The 21,289-nt window shown below is 40.2% G+C and overlaps 1 protein-coding gene across 4 annotated transcripts in view; it reads right to left on the bottom strand.

Moving 5' to 3' along the window:
• RAPGEF4 (Rap guanine nucleotide exchange factor 4) overlaps window positions 1–21,289 on the bottom strand; it is a 223,193-nt gene that overhangs the window by 191,768 nt on the left and 10,136 nt on the right. For all 4 annotated transcript variants that reach the window (XM_043525449.1, XM_037912838.2, XM_037912835.2 and 1 more), the window contains exons 2-3: window positions 7,911–8,053; window positions 5,779–5,867 (exon numbers count right to left, since the gene is read on the bottom strand). Coding sequence is in view for 3 of the 4 variants with exons in the window: in XM_037912838.2 (XP_037768766.1) it covers window positions 5,779–5,867; window positions 7,911–8,053 (232 nt within the window). In the remaining variant the exon portion in view is untranslated. The remainder of the gene's footprint in view (window positions 1–5,778; window positions 5,868–7,910; window positions 8,054–21,289) is intronic.

Genomic DNA, 21,289 nt, shown 5'->3' with positions numbered 1-21,289 from the left:
TTACAGTTGTGACACTTGAAAAGCTGCCTATTTTCAAAGGGAGTTAACAAATTTATAGTACGTGGAGATTTCTTGTGTGTTTCTACAGCACCCAGCTAAATAGGGCCTTGGGGTGCTATCACAGTACAAATTAAAAACACTGTAGGAAAAACCCATTTACAAAACCCATTTACAACAGTGAGTAAGGACCTTATTCTACCAAACTCATAACAGGGCAAGGAGACTGTTTCTCTGGAGGAGTTTTCACTGAGTTCCATGTACAAATCCCACATACAAGTGTTATCTGGTTAGGTGCAACTAACTAACCCATAAAAGAAGGGAATAAATGGAGTAGGGACAGGGCAAGAAAATCCACTGAAAATTCTTCCATGCCTTCCAGTGTGATACTTTTATCACTAAAACATAGACCACGTTTTCTTCCATTTCTTACACATTGCTGAACACAGAGTCAACACTTACACAATTTGTATGGAAATGCCCATACACCACTCAAAATTTACTGGACGTGTAATTCTGTCACTTTTCTGCATTATAACTGTCTTGCCACATTTCAATAGCAAGTGAAATTATTGCAGAAATAGAGAGCAGCTAGCATCTTTCTCTGTGTCACAGGGACAGAATTACTATTAACAGAGAAATCTATTCTGGTTAAAACTCAAAAAATGAACAGATTAAATAGCTGGATGAGATTTTTAAACTAGTCATTTTGGTATGAAATATTCCAGGTTCCCTCAGAAGCTAATTTCTCTTGTTTCTTATGTATTCTAGCACTGCCCTCTTGTGATATACTATAGTTCTGCACATATTAAGATAGCTTAATATTATCCCAATGCAGGTAAAACAAGATGTTTTACCTGTCAAATCCTAAATTTGTGTTTTCCCTGTTATCTCTAGCATCTAAATCAATGTGGGAAATATCTTGTTTTAATAAAATAGAAAAGAATCAGGAATTTCAACACCATACAGTTGCGTTCCATCTTGCTGATAGTAGTTAACATCATGAACACCTACTACAAAAGAAACACAGAGCCTGTTCAGGTGTTAACAACTAAGTAAAAAGAAGAACCGATTATCCCATTTTAAATTAAAACTGTTGATTTGCCATGTTTGAGTCTACGCTGATATCTTTTTTTCCAATGAGATTACAAGTTTGGTTGTTAAAAAGAGAATTATGTTGATGTAGTGTACTTAGACTTCTGTAAGGTGTTTGACTTGGTACCACACAAAGTTTTGATTAAAAAACTAGAATATAATGTTAACCTGGCACATACTAAACAATTAAAAACTAATTGATAGGTCTCAAAAGTAATTGTTAATTGGGGAATCATCCTCCAACAGGTGTTTTTCTGAAGGGTCCTACAGGAACTGGTTCTTAGCCCTATGTTATTTAACAATTTTATTAACGTCCTGGAAGAAAACATAAATCGCCACTGATAATGTTTGTAGATGATAGAAAAATTGGGGGAATAGTACATAATGAAGAGGACAGGTCACTCATATAGAGAAATCCAGATCACTTAGTAAACTGGGTGCAAGCAAACATTTAATGCAGCTAAATGTAAATGCATACATTTAGGAACAAAGAATGTAGGCCATGCTTACGGGATGGGGGACTCTATTGTGAGAAGCAGTTACACTGAAAACGATTTAGGGGCCCTGGTGGATAATCAGCTGAACAGGTTCTCCTAGTGCAACTTTTGGCCAAAAGTGCTAATGTGATCCTTGGATGCATAAGCAGGGGAATATTAAGCAGGAACAGGAAAGTTATTTTACCTCTGTATTTTGGCACTGTATTTGACACCGCTTCCCGCTGATCCCATCGGCCGGGAGCGGCGAACCACAGCCACTGGGAGCTGCGGGCGGATTTACAAATGTAAAGCAACAGTCTAGTGGTCTGTCAGCGGATTATCCTGACAGGCCGCAGGTTGGCCACCACTGCCTTATAGTGACAGAATTAAAGGAGCTCAATCTATTTAGCTTAACAAAGAGAAGGTTAAGGGTGACTAGATCACAGTCTATATGATCTACACTGGGAATCTACATGGGGAACAAATACTTAATAATGGGCTCTTCAATATAGCAGAGAAAGGTATAAACACGATCTAATGGCTGAAGTTGAAGCTAGACAAATTCAGCCTGGGAAGACGACAAATTTTTAACAGTGCAAGTAATTAACCATTGCAATAATTTATCAAGGGTCATAGTGGATTCTCTATCACTGGCAATTTTTAAATCAAAACTGGATTTTTTGTCTGAAAGATACACTCTAGGAATTATTTGGGGGAAGTTCTATGGTTTGTGTTATATCAAAGGTCAAAGTAGATCAGTGATTTTCAACCTTTTTTCATTTATGGACACCTAAAAAGTTTCAAAAAGTGGTGCAGACCCCTTTGGAAGTCTTAGATAGTCTGCAGACCACAGGTTGAAAACTACTGAACTAGATGATCACAATGGTCTCTTGAGGGTGGCATCTATGGATCTATAGTCTGTTAGTGATCTGGGATAATAAATGGCTTCTTGTTGTTTTTAAACCAAAAAACTTTCCAGTTCATGTTTAAAGGTAATAATCAGAAATGAGAAAAACATAATCCCAAATCATAAATGAATCATGTAAATTGACTAGTATCTGCCATTTGATTGTCTTGATAGGGGAAGCTAGTCAGCTAGAATGCACAGGAATATTACTAATATTAGATTTTAAAAATCCAGAATTTTTAAGTTGGTACCATCCTAAGTGGTAATGGCACTTAGAGATAAGATTGAGCCAGAACATTCAGGGTCCACATTTAAAGTGTGGCTGTATCTAAGATTCTGGTTCAGATCCATCTTTCAATATTTTACTGAGAGGATAAGACATTTTGTCCTCAATACTGGAGTAATCTCATCTTTTGGGAAGTACAAACTGATCTTTTTTACCTGGGCATCCACTAGAGGTGAACGGAAAGGGGACTGCTAGGAGCACATCATCATTCTATATTGTGAGAATACTGCTGCCAACCGAGCCGTACAGCAACTTGCTCAAATTAGGCTAATTGTTCTCCCTTTCCATCTATACTCAGTACAATTAAGAAGTTATTAAAAATAGTGAAACAACAAAAGCTGTTTCTATATTTGTCACTTTTATATTGAATATGGAAATGTTAGAGACCTATTCCCATCCACTGCAGGTGAGAGATACTCACTAAAGTTCACAGATGACCCAGTGCTCCAAGAGAAGGTGAACACCCCACCCTCCCAATATGCCATGGGGGGAAACCCTTACCAACCTCAGTTTTTATAATAAGTTGAATTCTGGGCACAGTAGCAAGAATCACCATAGTTAAAGTATCAATTTACATACTGGTGTCCAAGGAATTGTCAGGTGATTTTTCTTCTTGAACCCCAGCTATCATAGGCTTGTTTACACTAAAATTTTTACACTAATGTAGCTACACTAATGTAGCAAACTTCGAGAGTACATGACACATAGCTGCAAAAAGTGACCTGAACTGGTTTCAGACGGGTTTCAAACTGGGGAAGCCACACAGGCTCAAGGTACTTGTTACACTAGTGTAGTACCTCTATGTCAGTGTAACTACAAAGAAACAACAAATCCAAAAAAACAAAACAGTACAAATAAGCTCTATATGTGGCTTTTTCCAGGATCTCCTCAGGCAGAGAATTCAATGTGTTGACTACACTCTGGAAGAAAAGGTCCCCTTTATGTGTTTAATATAAACTTTAGATTTTGCAATTTCCAGGAGTGCCAAGTTATTGAGAATTTACTAAGTTTACCTAGTGTTTTACTGCTTCTCCTCTCTCCATACCTTGCACATACATTATATCTTGGTGCCTGGTTTAGCACACCAGCAGTCCTAATACTTTGATGTTATTACAATAGCTTTCTCATCTTACAGTGAAGGCTGCAGTGTGCAATCAGTGTCAGAGACCAGACACAAGGGTGGTCATGTCTAGCAGTTGGAGCTGGAGTCAGGACCAGTGGTTGGGGCTCGAATCAGTAGCCAGGAATCAGAGCCCATAGTCAGAGTCAGAGGTCAGATGCCAAAGCCTAGAATCAGAGCCCAAGTCAGAAGTCTGGAATCAGAGCTGAGGGTAGTGATGCCAGGTGTCTGATTTTCAACCAGAACACCCAGCCAAAAAGGGACCCTGGCAGCTCTGGTCAGCACAGCTGACCAGACCACTGAAAGTCCAGTTTGCTGCTGCAGACGGCTCCACGCGGCTCCCGGAATCAGCCGGCATGTCCCATTGGCTCCTAGGCCCAGGAGCGGTCAGGGGTCTCCGCGAACTGCCCCCATCTACAGGTACCGCCCCCACAGTTCCTGGCTAGTGGGAGCTGCGGAGCCGGGGCTCAAGGCAGTGCCTTTGCCTGGGGCAGCACGCAGAGCCACCTTGGCCACTTCTGTGCCTAGAATCCAGCGGGACATGCCGGCCACTTCCAGGAGCCACGCGGAGCCAGCCGCTGCAGCCAACTGGGAACTGCAGCCAATGGAAGCTGTGGGGGCGGAGCTTGTGGACAGGGGCAGAGTGCAGAGATCCCTGGCTGCCCTTATGCCTAGGAGTCAGAGGGACATGTCACTGCTTCCCGCCGCCTGAGGTAAGTGCCACCAAGAGCCCACACCCCAACCCCTTGCCCCAGCCCTGAGCTCCCTCCCCCACCCCAATCCTGAGCCTCCTCCCGCATCCAAACTCCCTCCGGGAGCCCGCACCCCAACTGCTGCCCCAGCCCTGAGCCCCCTCCCACTCCCACACCTCATTTTTGGCCCCAGCCCAGAGCCCGCACCCCCAGTCCAGAGCCCGCACACCCTCCCACACCCCAACTCCCTGCCCCAGCCTGGAGCCCTCTCCTGCACTCCAAACCCCTCATCCCTGGCTCCACCCTGGAGCCCACACCTCCAGATGGAGCCCTCGCCTCCTCCTGCACCCCAACCCCCTGCCCGGTGAAAATGAGCAAGAGAGCAAGGGTGGGGGGAGAGTGAGCGACAGGGGAGGGAGGGAGATGGAGTGAGCAGGGGGCAGGGCCTCAGGGCAGGGAAAGGGTGTTCGGTTTTCTGCAAATCAGAAAGTTGGCAATCCTAGCTGAGCGTTAGGACCAGGTTACCTGGAGTAAGGTAAAGCAGGGGCAATGCTAGGGCCAAGGCAGGAGCAGGGCTGAGACAAACCTAAATCAAGGCTGGAATAAAGCAGAAACAAGGCTGTGAGCAAGCAGACAAGGAAGCTAGCACAGCCATGGGAAAATGCTTTGAGCAGCCACTAAACTGCTGCTAGGCTTAAGAGCTGGTCTGCTGACTCTTCCAAACAATCAGGCAGCTTACTACAGGCCAGCTGTGCCCATTAGCGTGCGGCTCTGCAGGCCTTGCTTCCTGACAGTCAGGGTCAACAAACTGCAATGGCTGTGACTTCAGTTTAAACCTCTTAAGTAAAGGACTAAAATAAACATTTTCCATGGAATTCAATTCAAAAGCTAGACCTTGAGCTGCACTTCATGCAAACCCACAATATGACAAACTGTGGTGATTCCTATTTTACATCCAGATCCTCTTTCAGATTATTAAATTTCAGTTCCCCTAAATCAAGAACATGGGTTGCCTCCTACAGGAGCAGAGAGACAAAAAGTAAACTTAAACAGAAGAAAACGCGGATAACACCAGCATGCTTATAACGGACAAAAGAGCAAACGATTGACACTATGCAGACCATTGTCATCTAGCCCTTTATGTAGTTCACAGTATGTCTTTGTGCCATGCAACTGGGTTGTTTTAAAGAACAATTGTATTTTACCTGGTAGTTGCTCGTATCCGAAACTTTAACATCCAGTGATCCTGCCAAAACAGCATACCAATTTGTTCCAATATCACCCTGACGAAATACTGGAAAGATGAAATATTGTAAATAAACACTCTTATTGTAAGCCTATCTAACAATGCTGACAAACATCGCTTTCATGTTGCTGTATTACTGTACTGACTGCGAGCACCATAGAATTCGCCAGACCCTATCTGATTATTTATCTAGCTGCTAAGATACCCAGTGAAACTGGAGCATAGCATTTTTAGGGTATCCATACATAGAATCTCAGTACAAATGGAAATAGATAGCAATGTTTCAGGCCACCTTTCTTGTTTGCTTTGCCTTTTTCTGCTATCCTAGTTAATAAAAAGGTTCTCTGAACTTGCGTTTACCACGGTGCCTCTGAAATTTGAAATATTTCTTGATTTCCTCGGCAGTCACACCTTTATAAAAAGAATTTTAATATAAAGGTTAATAAATGATTAACAGATGTTTAATAAATGGTTAATTAATTTTTTTAGATAGTTATACAGTCCAACAGATCAGTAGGTTGCTTATAACCATGGCTTATAATAATTTATAACACATTCTATTTATATCTGTAATATGCTTATAACACCTACTGATCATTTGCTAACCCTTTATTAACCATTCCTAAATGGAACTTTATACTATAGTGAGATCCATATGTCTTTGGTTTCTATTCTCTATTATTTTTCATGATGGGAATCAGAAAATAGTAGCAACATAACAAAGATATTTAGAAAATACCCTTATCAGGAGAAATACAAGGAGATAATTCACTTTTCTCTTTATGGGGATGATCCCTAAAACTCTGTTTCAGAAAAGACGGTTAAAATATTTATCTACAATGCTACTTTTGTGGATTTCTCTTATGCTTTAATAAAGTCTATGCTGAGAATCCACTTTATTTCATGTTATTTAATATTAAAGTAAAATATAGAGTATGTATGTATTATATTGATGTGTGCTTTAGAATGGGTCTAGTTCAGCGGTGGGAAAACTTTTTCTCCTGAGGGCCACATCAGGGTTCCGAAACCATATGGATGGCTGGGTAGGGAAGGCTGTGCCTCCCCAAACAGCATGGCTCCCGCCCCCTATTCGCCCCCTCCCCCTTACCATGTGCTCAGAGCAGCAGGACTGGCAGCTGCGCCACCCAGCTGGAGCCAACCACGCCGCTGCACTGCCCGGCAGGAGCTCGCAGCCCCGCCGCCCAGAGCGCTGGCAGCACGGCGAGCTGAGGCTGCGGAGAAGGGGGGGCAGCAGGGGAGTGGCCAGGGGCTATTCTCCCCGACCAGGAGCTCAAGGGCCAGGCAGGACAATCCCACGGGCCGGACGTGGCCCGTGGGCCATAGTTTGCCCACCTCTGGTCTAGATACATTAACTAGATGTATACCAAAAACAAAAAACAATAAATCCATTTTATGACTGTAAAAGACCAAGCAAAGGCACACAAGCCTGCAAAAGCAATAGGTCAATGTTTGTGTGAATAATTTTTGTAGCACAGATCACCATTTTTGTGTTAATACCTACTTTAAATTGTGTTCATGCTGTGTACACAATATAAATCTATTGGATGTATTTCTCTGAAAATAATTTTAGACAAATAACTTATCATTTTTACTGCTTGCTGTCTTTGTATTTTTGTGGCATCTTTTCTGTTCTAAAAGTCTGCGCAAGCTAATGCTGCATTGGAAACTTGCTGCAAGATTGAGGGCTTCTGTATTAACAAGGGTGACTGCAGGTCACATACTTTCATCCATAATCTCAAAGCACTTTACAAAGGAGGTAACCATCATTATCCTCAATTACAGACAGGGTAATGGAGACACCAGAAGGAGACATGACTTGCTCAAGGTCACCCAGGCAACCAGTGGCAGAGTCCTGGTCCAGTGTTCTATCCACTAGAGAACACTGCCTCCAGGGACTCAGAGTAGAACTGCATTATGTCATATAGCAGTTTAGTCAACTCTGTCCCAGCAAGGTAGATTTCTTCAACAGGATTCCCCATATATACTGTTGCCTTATCTTTCCCTAGAAGGGAATCCTAGTCTAAACCTTGACTTACTAAAAGTCAAATATATTATGAAATAACAACTTACATGTGATTCCCTTTTCCAGATTTTCATAGTATCCACAGAGACATATCTGCTGGAGAAGGTTTGGATGAAATTTCTCAAAAGCTTTCACTTCTTTCAGTCGGGTGAATATAATATCTACATCTTCACTGGAACGTTCCAATGGTCTGCATGAAGAAAAAAAGAATGGTGCATAAGGGCTTTATCACAGAAACAGGTAATTGCCACCCACATACACCAAAACTAAGATTATTAGTTAAATATTTTTTTAATATTTGTGAGCCCATTAAATGCGGGTTGTAGGTGCATGCAACAACCTTGCAGACATTCCAAATAATCAAAATACCTAACCACTGTATCCAACTTTATTATTATCATCATTGTGCCTGACAACCTCAGTCACAACTGAATCCCCATTGTATCAAGCACAGTGAGGGAGGAACCTGTGACTGAGTATGTTCAGAGGTTCAGAAGGGAGTTTGAAAGACATTATGGAAATTTTCCAAAACAACCCCCAGAGCAGTCAGGCCAAGCAAAAGGCGTGGTATGATAAAAATACTTGTAAATGCACTTTTGACATAGGAGATTTGGTCATGGTACTCAGCCCTGCAAAAAAGTTCAAAATGCAAAAATCCTGGGAGGGGCCCTTTGAAGTGGTGGAAGTGGCGATGGAGGACACTTTATAAAGTTAAAAAGCCCCTTGATGATACTGTGCCCCAACTGGTACATGTAAACAGACTCAAGGCCTATCACCGTAGAGTGGCCAGGGTAAACATGATCTGTTGTGTCGAAGGGGAAACTGAGGCATACCCACTCACTGATTTGATGGCTGAATGCCAAGATGGGTCAACTTTGGAAAGTATGGAAATCTGTAGTGAGCTAACACCACTTGAAAAAGGGGAAGCGTTGTCAACACTGCAAAGGTACAGTGAGGTATTTTCCAACAAACCCGGGGGGACACACTTGCTGTCCCACAGAATCCTCACAAAAGGGGCTAAGCCCCGTCCCCCCCTTCCAGGCCATACAGGGCCACTGGCAAGGTGAAGGAGCAAATTCGGGAAGAGATACAAAGCATGTTGGACCTGTGGGTGATTAAGGAATCTGACTTGGGCTTTCCCTGTGGTCTTGGTCCCCAAAAGGGATGGCACTGTAAGATTTTGTGTAGACTATAGGAAACTCCATGCTGTCACTGTAACAGATGCATACCCCACGCCAAGAATTGATGACATGCTGGAAGTGCTGAGCCAAGTCAAGTACCTCAGTACCTTTGATCGAACCAAAAGTTACTGGCAGATCCCTTTTGGAGAGGGAGGCACAACAAAAATCAGCTTTTATCACTGATATAGGGCTCTATGAATTTACGGTATTACCTTTTGGTTTGGTAAATGCTGGTGCAACCTTCCAGAGACTGATCAACAGAGGGTTAAATGAATTATAGGGCATACATAGATGACATTGCTGTATTCAGCAACACCTGGGGTGACCACAAGGAGCATCTGGGAGTTGTGCTATCAAAGCTCAAAGAAGCTGGGCTAACCATGCTCTTTTAAAAAGAAAAGGAGTACTTGTGGCACCTTAGAGACTAACCTATTTATTTGAGCATAAGCTTTCGTGAGCTACAGTGAGCTGTAGCTCACGAAAGCTTATGCTCAAATAAATTGGTTAGTCTCTAAGGTGTCACAAATACTCCTTTTCTTTTTGCAAATACAGACTAACACGGCTGTTTCTCTGAAACATGCTCTTTTAGATTTTACTGGGCACTTCTAAATCTCCAACTCAGTTTTCTGCATACATATAGAAACACAAATGATTCCAAGAAATCCATCCCTCTGCTCCACCTCTTCTGTCCTTTTCTTTGTATAAGAAAAATAAAATGCTGTTGTATAAAAGCATGCAAGTTACGTAAGCTGGATACGAATCACTTCATTAAAAAAATAAAATAAACGAAAGTGCACCATCTCTAAACAGATACAGCCGAAATAAAAGGTATCCTGCAACTGGGAGTGAAAATAATTGGAGGTAGGGCAAGACTGTTGGGCTCAATGCCATCTTGTGCCAGTGAGTTCAAGAGAGAGCTTAGTAGGTTCAAAAAACAAATTTGACATTTACATGGCTAATGTGAACAGCCATAGTTACTTTACTAGAGCATTTTAAAATGAGGTTATAAAACTCTGTAATTCACAGAATAAACCGACCACTAATGGAAGGCATTAGGAAGGACAATTATGGAAGATTCAGTACGAGGTTTCTTGCATCTTCTTGTGGAACTACTGAAACTGACCACTTTAGAGTGGGATACTGCAATAGATGGACCACTGGTCTGATGTAGTATGGCCACTTTAATGTTTCTGTGAGATTATGTTGGAAATTCAGGTGCTGAAATTATTCTTCTACAAAGGGGGTCTGGAAAATGTTAATCATTTTCAGTGCTCTTCAGGTCTACCCACTGAATCTAGTGCTTCCAAAAATCTGCTAATTTAACTGACCAAAATGCTAATTTTGCTAATTTCTTTTAAATACATGGAAATAGTTAAAAAGGGACAGAGTTTAGTTTAATTTATATATATATGTATTTGTTTCCCTCTTTCACTACAATGCAATGTTCACTGCCTAAGTGCTCTTCCTGCAAAGAGATTTCTGGTGTTCCTCTTTGGTCATTCAATGCTGGCACCAGTGCTTGCCCCAGTGAGGTATATAATACCACATCCCTCTCACTTTGTCTCACTGGCCCTCAATTTCTTATTAAACTGTGTCTGGGAGGGATTAAATCCTCTAAACTCATTTACACTCCAATTTACCTTTATTAATACAGATGAGAGTAATAATTCTATGGTGCATACAGTTGCTTCTACATCATAGCATTATCCTCTTACCTACTACCATAGGTATATCCTCTTACCTTCTTCAAACCACAGTCAATTACAACTGCTCCCTTTTAAATTCTTTCAAGCAAGGTTTTCACTCTCCCTATTTTTTTTTTATCTTTGCACTAGCTGCCAGTTATTAAGAAGTATTACTTCTCTTGTCAAAATGCTTTTAAGGATATTAGGAAGTGCAGCTTGAAAACAGAATTAAAATCCATTTATACTAGATCCCTACCTACGCTATGCTGGCACTTGGAACACCAGCTCACTTCTTTCATTAACCCCAACATTAACAGCAAAGCTTGACAAGGAAAGGGAAGACAATGATAATAATTTTCAGCACAGCACACTTTTCCCAAAGAAGCCCTAAACTCTTCATGTCAAAGTCACTTTCTCAATTTTTAAAATAAATGTGTGTCATTTTGCCTCTAGTAGTTTGCTTCCTTACGTGTTGGAAACACTGGTAGGTTACACAGGCACAAAAAAAATAAACACCAAATCAAAGCAAATGTGCTTAAAAAGTCAAATTAGTATTTCATTTTATTTTTTGCAGCATTCACTCAGTTCTACTTACAAACCAGAGGACAGTATCGGGGGTTGGGAAAGCATAGTGCTGGGGAAAATTTACTTCAAAGTATTTAATGCCTTGATCCCACAATTTGCTATATGTAAGCTGACTGTTGCATCCCTGGAGAGCCCCACTGAAGCGCAGTGGGCTCCATATGGGACCAGCAGACTGTCCATATACAACAAATAGCCTTAGTATTTTGTTGTTGTTTGATATCAAGCAAGAAGGGTTAGCAGGCGATCTAGGTTTTTAAAAATTGCCTACCATTGTTATCTGAGCACTTTTCATGAAAAGTAAGAACAAGAAACATCTTTCTTCCAGCCCTGATAGCAGAAACAAGCTTAACGCTTTGTTGGACTTTTTAAAAGACAAAGCGTAAGAATGCTCATTTGTTGAAAATGGTTGCCACAAGCCAAAGAGATGGGTTTTACATTTGGCTCAGAATGCAATAAGTGGGGGGTCACTCTTATTCTGTCTGGCTATGAATGCCATAGGCTTGGACTAGTTCCAGTGGAAGTTCTCTCCTCCAACAAAGCTAGTGTTCACCTGTTGCGTCATAAGGTCATCATACTATACCTCACGGAAGGAGGAGAACTCTGAGGCAGCGATGGTCAGTACCTGTTCAATCTTCTTTTTGATAAGACAAACAAACTGAGTTCTTTAAGTCTCAAGGCATTTCCTTCAGCCTCAGATCATTTTTGTAGATCTTTTCTTCACCTTCTCCAGTTTTTCCAACATCCTTTTTAAAATGTGGACACGAGAACTGTATGCAGAATTCCAGTATCAGTCTCACCAGTGCTGTTCAGAGAGGTAAAGTCACCTCTCTGGTCCTGTTCACCACTCCCATTTATCTATCCAAAGATCACATTCACTCTTTTTGACACAGCTAAGGACTGGGAGCTGATGTCAAGCTCCTTATTCACCATGCCAGAGTCACTACTTTCCAGAATACAGTCCCCTATTCTGGAGGCAGTCTGCATGCATTGCTCCTAGATGTATTACTTTGGATGTGGGGGGTCTGCCTTAACTACACCCTCCTCTGTAACCGCACCCAAATTTCTGTACAGTGCCCATTCTACAGTGGGGCTTCTATAGCACTGAGGCAAGGGGAAGCACGGTGAGCTCCACCACAGCTTTAGTACATCTCTGCAAATTTCAGTCCAATAACGACAATGATAGTTTTACTTAAGCTAATTTTATTAAGCATTTATAAACTATAACAATAGCACTAGTTTTTGAAGGAAGAATGGTTTGACTTAATAGCAAACTGTAATGGAGCTAGTTAAGGGCCATACCTTCAATTACTTATTCCTTAAAACACCAGTGAAACTCAGGTTTGATTACACTGACTGCTTAAGTATTTTAACAAAGTAATCATCATGAAATTAAATATTAACAATCTATCTATTCTCTAAGTACAAGCTGCCTAGCAAGGAACAATGTCAATACGGTATAACATAAATTAACTTCCTTTCTTAAGGTATCTTATTAAGGGCTTGAAGATTTGATTTGATTTTAATAAATAAAGCAGGTTTTAATGTTAGATCTAACTAAGTACTATTGTAAAACTGTCTTTAGAAAGTTAATAATTGGTCCAGTGATTAGGAAAGAAAAACTAATAGATGTAAGTCCAATCATGTTTAGCTCTATGCTTTAAGTGCAGGGCTCATTCATATTAATCTAAAAGGGAACACTGATAATTTAGTGTTGTGACACCAATGTTCTTCCATTGCTGAAGACAAAATATTCCCCCTGCTGTTGAAGCCATAGTGTTGTGAACTGATGACAGTAGTACTGTTGTAAGAAGATAAAAAAGCATTTCAGTGAAGGTTAAGAAGTAAATTGACACTGGATGCCTTTTTAAAAGATATACATGATAGCTCAAACAAAGGTTATGGACTTGATGCAAGAATTACTAAGTGGGGTTCTGTGGCCTGTGTTATGCAGGTCAGACCAGGTCAGTGGCTCTCAACCTTTCCAGACTACTGTACCCCTTTCAGGAGTCTGATTTGTCTTGCGTACCCCCCCCACCCTCCAGTTACACCTCACTTAAAAACTACTTGCTTACAAAATCAGACATAAAAATGTCACAGCACACTATTACTGAAAAATTGCTTACTTTTGCATTTTACCACATAATTATAAAATAAATCAACTGGAATATAAATATTGTACTTACATTTCAGTATATAGCATGTAGAGCAGTATAAACAAGTCATTGTCTGTATACAAAATTAGGTTGTACTGACTTTGCTAATGCTTTTTATGTAGCCTGTTGTAAAACTAGGTTAATATCTAGATGAGTTGATGTACCCCCTTCTGCATGCCCCCAGGGGTAAGAGAACCCCTGGTTTAGAATCACTGTACTAGATGATCCTAATGGTCCCTCCGGCCTTAAAATCCATGAATCTAGGCAGTCAAGTGCCACATCTTCTCCAATCTCTCCTCCCCTCCATCAATTCCAGTTCCATCCTTTCCCTGAGGTAACTATGGTGCTTGATTACATGAGGGTAAAATTAAAATGCTCTTAAGTCAACAATATGAAAATAATCTTGCTCTAATGAGATATATACTCCATCTTCCTGAATTTTTATACCATGCTCATCACCATGGTATCTGGGTGTCATTATGGTGTCCCAGCTGCTTGGTTATGTTTCCCCCATTTTGTATCTATGCACTTTTTATTTCCTGTACCAGGATGTTGGTCTTCACATTTAATCAATACTCCTTTCAGTCCCTGCATTCTAACCTGTTCATGTCACTTTGCATTTATCTATATCTTTTAGTGTGTTTGCTGCCCTTCCTAGATATGCTCTAGGAATTATATTGGGAAAGTTCTACGGCCTGTGTTATATTAAACTAGATGATCACAGTGGGTCCCTCCTGGCCTTGAAATCTACAAACATTGATGCTGTCTCTAAATTTGATTGTCTGAATTTATACCAAAGAAACACAGCACAGAAAAGACATAGCACCCATACAACATACAAAGTAGCATTTCTTTGTGTTAAACAAACCTTAAAGAGTCCTGTACTTGGCTAAAACTACCAGATAGCATCACCACTTGAAGACAGACTCTTCAACCAATGTGAGAGAAAGAAGGTCTATGGACCATCTGGCAATGCACTGCTGATCATCAGTGGTCCACAAACCATTGCTTTAAAGAGTTTAATGGAGTGAAGCGAGAACTAGGAAAAACAATGTAAACGCTATAATGAGAATATAATACGCCCTCTCATCCTCCCCCCCTCCCCAAAAAGACAAATGAAGGGGAGTATTACAATATACAGTAACTACAGTTCTGAAGCGCAGCATGCTCTGTGTACTATCCCATTCCACCACTGCAAGACATGCAATAGAAACTCTTCACCTGACAGACTCTAGCAATGCTTTACTTCTCTTAGGGCATCCTACTTTAACTATGGTCACAGAGCAAAGCAGTAAAAAAAAAAAGAAAAAAGAAAAAGGGGGGGGAGGTAGCACGATTTAGAAATTGCCACCTGAAAAATGCTTCGCTAAGTCCACAAAGGAGAATTTGTAATCATTAGCAGCCAATGTTTATTGACACAATCTATTTGTAGGATGATAAAACATCATAGCCAGAAAAAGCAGGAGACTAGTTCTTCATACAGTATTTTTCAGTTAAGTCTAGTTGTGTGGCGTCAATGTGCAGACTGGGCATAGCTATATTTTGCACATAGTATTTCTCAGCCAATTTCTGGTATGCCTCATGGAAGAGAATGAAAAACAGCCCAAAAGAGAGCATGTCTAAATGTGTAGAAGTAATTACGATTCAAATCAGTGAGAAGGTGATCTTCTGACATTAAAAATTTAATTAAATTTGAATATTGATTCTTTCCGATATTTGTTGTTCTAACTTCCAAACTATTAGTCCTGATTCTACACTAGGTTACACATTGCCATGTACCATAGGATTCTGACACAAAATTTCACTTAAAAATAAAGTTTAATCCATTTGCAAATGCACGTAATGTTTTCACTCCCAGAAATTGGACTGAAGCTATCCAAGGTATTTCTGCAATTTGTATCTAACAATGAAATTTAAAACCCTAATCGTTTTAGCAGTTTGCCTACTACTATTGTCCAATTCTTCATACTGCCCGATTGTTTGTTCAAAACAAAGCAAACAATAAACCTTGAGCCTTAGCATTCTATTTTGAAGATAATAGTATAGTAGCTTCTAGGATTATTTCCAACTTTGTGAGTATCCAGGATGCAATGGAAGTGCTGAGCTGTTGCCTCACTTAGAGAAAAAAGGGAAAATAAAATTTAAGTTATATAAATGAAGAAATGTTGAACTTTGTCTTCATTGCTAGCTTAACAATACAGCTTTTCATCTCTCAACTGAAACATCTCTGCGGGGGAGCCAGCTTTCCAATTTCCCCCAGGTCCCCCAAAGTATGGAGGGAACTTCCCAGTAAGGAACTTTACAGCTGAGCAACAGCACATCATGGATGGGATAAAGACTGCTCTGAAAAGCCCAGAAGCCACAAATGGGCAGAGAAGGTTGGCACTGTTCAGCATTAATAGAAAAGTATAAAAAAAAAATTCAATATCAGACTGGTAGTCTACAGATCATGCAACAACACACCACTATGGGGTGCATCCCACTTCAAGATTTGGGTTGGTTCTTTGATCCTGGGCCTGAGGGGCTGCGGGGCGGGTGGGATGGAAAGTATCTTGTGCCATTCTGTAACAACTCCTCTGGGTCAGTTCAGGAGCAGCGTTCTGGAAAATGAGGGAAATTGCATGTAGGCCTCCTTGATGTTCTTCCTTCATGATATTAGATTCTGACTACCCCGATCCATGCAATTTTTCAGTATGGACAATATTGTAAAAAACAAAACAAAGAAACAGCAACACAAAATGATGAAAATCAGAGTAGGAAATCATGCATTACATTGTCAGAATTTTGTATTTTCCTATCAGTCCACTATACACTGTCTTGCCTTGCTTATCCACTGAAGACTTTAATCGTTATTTGTTTATATTACATAATTAATTTGCCTCTTCAGAACAATGGCACAGAGTTTATCTGACAGTAACATTTTCATATCCGCCACCCTCTTTTTCCTCTCTCCCCCAGTTTCTTGCCTGGTTAGACTGCATAACCACTTCACAGCATGCACACACAAGTGACAGCATCATTACGAATGACATAACCCTGTTCAATTATGTCAATCTCTCTCCTCTAAAGAACATTTTAGCCTTGATTTATTTGATTATCAGCATCTCAGGTAATATACCTGACATTTCTCCTTGCAAGGAAGTTTATATAACAGACATTAGAAAAAGCCCTCTAGAAGCATAACTTAAGAAGAATATTTTGTATCTTCAAAAACAGCTACTCAAGTTCAAGGTTAAAAAAAACCACACAAAAAGGGACAGTTGATGCTCCTACTCAGCTGTACGTAATCTGGGAGAGTATTTCCCTTAGTGTACAGCATGTATCACTTTTCAGAAAACACATTTTAATATTTTGGCTGTGTTGTTATTAATTATTTGTATCCAAAGTGGTCTTGGATGAGCTATTGCCGGCGGGAGAGTGAGTTTGTGCGTGTATGGGGGTGGGGGAGTGAGAGAACCTGGATTTGTGCTGGAAATGGCCCACTTTGATTTTCATGCAGGTTGTAAGGAGAGTGGTCACTTTGGATAGGCTATTACCAGCAGGAGAGTGAGTTTGTGTGTGTGGTTTTTGGAGGGGGGTTAGGGGGTGAGAGAACCTGGATTTCTGCAGGAAATGGCCCACCTTGATTATCATACACATTGTGAAGACAGTGGTCACTTTGGATGGGCTATTACCAGCAAGAGAGTGAGTTTGTCTGTGGGGGGGCGGAGGGTGAGAAAACCTGGATTTGTGCTGGAAATGGCCCAACTTGATGATCACTTTAGATAAGCTATTACCAGCAGGAGAGTGGGGTGGGAGGAGGTATTGTTTCATGGTGTCTGTGTATATAATGTCTTCTGCAATTTCCACAGTATGCATCCGATGAAGTGAGCTGTAGCTCACGAAAGCTCATGCTCAAATAAATTGGTTAGTCTCTAAGGTGCCACAAGTCCTCCTTTTCTTTTTCCGAATACAGACTAACACGGCTGTTACTCTGAAACCTGTAATTATTTGTATGTTGCTCAATGCTGTACAAGACACAGAAATCAGAGTCCTTGTCCTTAAGAGTCTACAATCTGTTAGACACAGAAAAATGACACAACAGGGTCCTTCACAAATGCAACTAGTCCTTCCATGGGCTAAAACTGCAACAGTTATTTCCAACACTATAAACACAAACTGAATGAGCTGACGAGTACAACTAACCACTACAGCTGAAAACCCTGCTCATTTTATTGGTGTTAAAGTATATTTTGCTTTGAAGTAGCTGCAAAAAGCAGCAGGGGTAGTCTTTTCCACCAGATGCTGTTCTCTGTGCCCTATGTACCCACTTCCACCACCTTCTGGCAGGGAGGAGGAAAGGAGAAGACAGCAGCAGAATCTCAGCAGCAGGAGAATGCTCTCCGTCCCCTACACCATGTGGGAGTCGGAGAACAATGAAGCACGTTTCTCTTCCAGACAGTTTTGGGGCTCACTGACTGGCTGCTAATGTTTCCCTTTGACTCTCTGATGTATAAATGCTCTGAGAGAGGTAGGTATATGAGGACAGAATGAAAGAAGGGACTTGAAATATGATGCCATGTCAGGAGATGGTGTTAACTTTAATGGAATGGAGGACATTCAGCCCCTCCCAGGAGGTCACAGCACCTAGTGAGGCAGTACTGCCAATCCCAAGCACTAAAAAAAGTCATGAGTTTGGCCTCCCAAAATCATCAGATGTTTTTAAAATAACAAAGCGGGGGGAGGGGTAATTGGCATTCAGTTTCCAAGTCTTTAGGGTTCATGTTTTCAAGCTCCCCCCCCTCCTCCCATCACCAGGAAATAAAAAAACAAAAACAAAAATCCACACCCTAAGATTATCATCTATCACATGACTCCAGGAGCTGTGGCTTTATGAAAAATACCAAATATCACAAGACTTGCAATAAACTCATGGGAATTGGAAACACCAGTAAGCGCAGTTGTTTAGATGTAAGTGTCTCAGAGCAGAGACTGTCTTTCTGAAAAAAGGTTTCAGAGTAGCAGCCGTGTTAGTCTGTATTTGCAAAAAGAAAAGGAGGACTTGTGGCACCTTGGAGACTAACCAATTTATTTGAGCATAAGCTTTCGTGAGCTACAGCTCTTTTCCATGTATGCTGTTTGTTTACCTAGGTTTTCCATTTGACTCAACAGGATAAATAAAGCAAGACTGGTCTCTTTATAGCCACTTTCACTTAATGATTTATCGGCACTAGCCCAGGAGTCAAGCGTTGGGATTTACAATAGTGCATGGGAATAGTACTATAAAAACCAATATTTTGTATCAAACACCTTTAATATTGCAAAACTGAAACACTACATATTAAGCTCAAACTACTTGGCAGTATCCCTTGAAAAACCATTTGGCATGGAAACAAATACCGTATACACTCAGGCTATTCTGCTGAACAACAAACAGCGTTTTCTTCCAACTCAAAGGTCAGCTTTCAAGCTGTAACAATTGCGAGAGAAAAATATACTTGTTGAGTAATGACATTCATAGAGATTTATCTCCAGGTAGAAATTCATTGTTTGAATAGTGCAGCAGTTGCAGGAAAAGAGTTTCAACTACAGGAAAATATAGATCTGTTTTATTTTTTCATAATAAGGTTACCTTTAGGAAAATGACAAATACACTCCATATTAAAGAAAGAGATTAAAATTAAAAGGAAACTTATCTCTTTCATTTGTGAAAATACCCATTCCACATAATGCACACTTTAGAACTAAAATACAGATCAAATGTCATTGAATTAAACACGAGCTCTCATAAATATGAACTAGAGCTCAAAGACAGTTACCATTCCTTCTGATCAGAGTGGAGCTAGACAATATTACATTAAATGGCACATTTGCTTTATAATAGACGTTTTGAGGGCTTTAATGTGAAGACTAGTGGAGATAAACATTGTTTGAAATGTACAACAGAACAATATGATTTAGTGACAAAAATATTCCGATATAAACTCTAGCCATGAGAATCCATGAACAGAGCTTTATCCTCATTGCCCCTGCACCCATACATAGTCTAGCTTAATGTTGAAGTTAATAAATATTTTAACTTTACAGAAACTATAAGATAACTTCTGGAAGATTACATGGTCATATATAAATTTTGACAGCTGTTTAATTCAAAGATCATCCACTAAAGCCATTAAAGTTAATGTGCATTAACTCTATTGAAAAATTAGTAAGAATACTAAGAGTTGCTATAATGCAAAATACAGTTAGAATGATAACAGAATAAAGGGAGTAACACAACACGAGCTGTAATGTACAATAAGTATCAAGATGCATAAACAAAAAGGAGAAAATTAAATCTTGCATTTTGTATCAGTCCTAAATAACATTCTCATAAGCACACTGGGGAAATGTCTAGATAAAATTACTATAAGATGGGTGCATAACAGGTTGAAAGAAAATACTTAGAGTAGTTATGAATAGTTTTCTGTCAGACTGGGAGGATGTATCTAATGGAGTCCCACAAGGGTTTTGCATGGTCCAGTACTCTTCAATATTTTCATTAAATGACTTGGAAAATGGAGTAGAAAGTACAGTTATAATATTTGCAGATGACACCAAGCTGGGAGGGGTTGCAAGCACAATGGATGACAGGATTAGAATTCAAAATGACCTTAATAAATTGGAGAATTGGTCTGAAATCAACAAGATGAAATGAAAATAAGGAAAAATCAAATGCACAAATACAAAATAGGAAACAACTAGCTAGGCAATAGTACGGCTGAAAAGGACCTAGAGCTTATAGTGGACCACAAACTGAATACCAGTTAACAATGTAATTCAGTTGCAAAATAGGATAATATTCTGAGGTGTATTAACAAGAATGTCAATACATAACACACAGGAGGTAACTGTCCTGCTCTAGTTGGCACTGGTGAGGCCTCAGCGGAGTACGATGTCCAGTTCCGGGCACCACACTTTTGAAAAGATGTGGACAAATTAGAGAATTCAGAGGAGAGCAATAAAAATGATAAAAGGTTTAAAAAAACCTGACCTATGAGGAAAGGTTGAAAAAACTGAGTAGGTTTAGTCCTGAAAAAAGAAGCTGTGAGGAGACACAATAAAAGTCTTCAAATATATTAAGGGCTGTAAAAAAGGATGATGATCAATTGTTCTCTATAGCTACTGAAGGTAAGACAAGAAGTAATCAGCTTAATCTGAAGCAAGGGAGATAAACGCTTTCTAACCATCAAGGTGGTAAGTACTGGAATAGGTTACCATGGGAGGTTGTGGAATCCCCACCATTGGAGGTTTTTAAGAACAGGTGGAACACCTGTCAGGGAAGGTCTAGGTTTACTTTGTCCAGCCTTACTGCAGGGGGATGGACATGAAAACTTCTCGCGGTTCCTTTCAACCCTACATATCTGTGATTCTATGGTCTGTTGACATGAGACCTGTGTAACTCCACTGAAGTTAATGCATTACACTGCCGCTGGAGTGAGGAAGTTGAGAATCAGGGCCAGTATTTTTAAATGAATAGTCTGACATTTATCAAGTAATTTAAATGTAATAGTTTATGAAGTACAAATTTCAACTTTGACTAAACCTGAGAGCCTGAATTTTATTTCAATGCGTGAAGAATAAACGTGGGTAGGGAATGGTAGTTTCTAGGAAATACACATTTTGGGCAGTAGATTTTCAATTTATATCAGCTATTTTGTATGTTTCCTATTGGCAGCTGGGCTGGTACTTTATTTTGTCCCTGTTGCTCATTTAGAATAATTTAGCAATAGGTGTTTGGCAGTTGAACAGCTTAGGTTAAAACTGCTTTTTGAAGTAATTGTTTGAGAAGCGCACTTTCTAT

Source organism: Chelonia mydas, chromosome 11 (assembly GCF_015237465.2).
Source record: "Chelonia mydas isolate rCheMyd1 chromosome 11, rCheMyd1.pri.v2, whole genome shotgun sequence".
NCBI lineage: Eukaryota > Metazoa > Chordata > Testudines > Cheloniidae > Chelonia > Chelonia mydas.
Note: the sequence above shows the minus strand (reverse complement) of the source record. Positions and strands in the feature narration are given on the sequence as shown.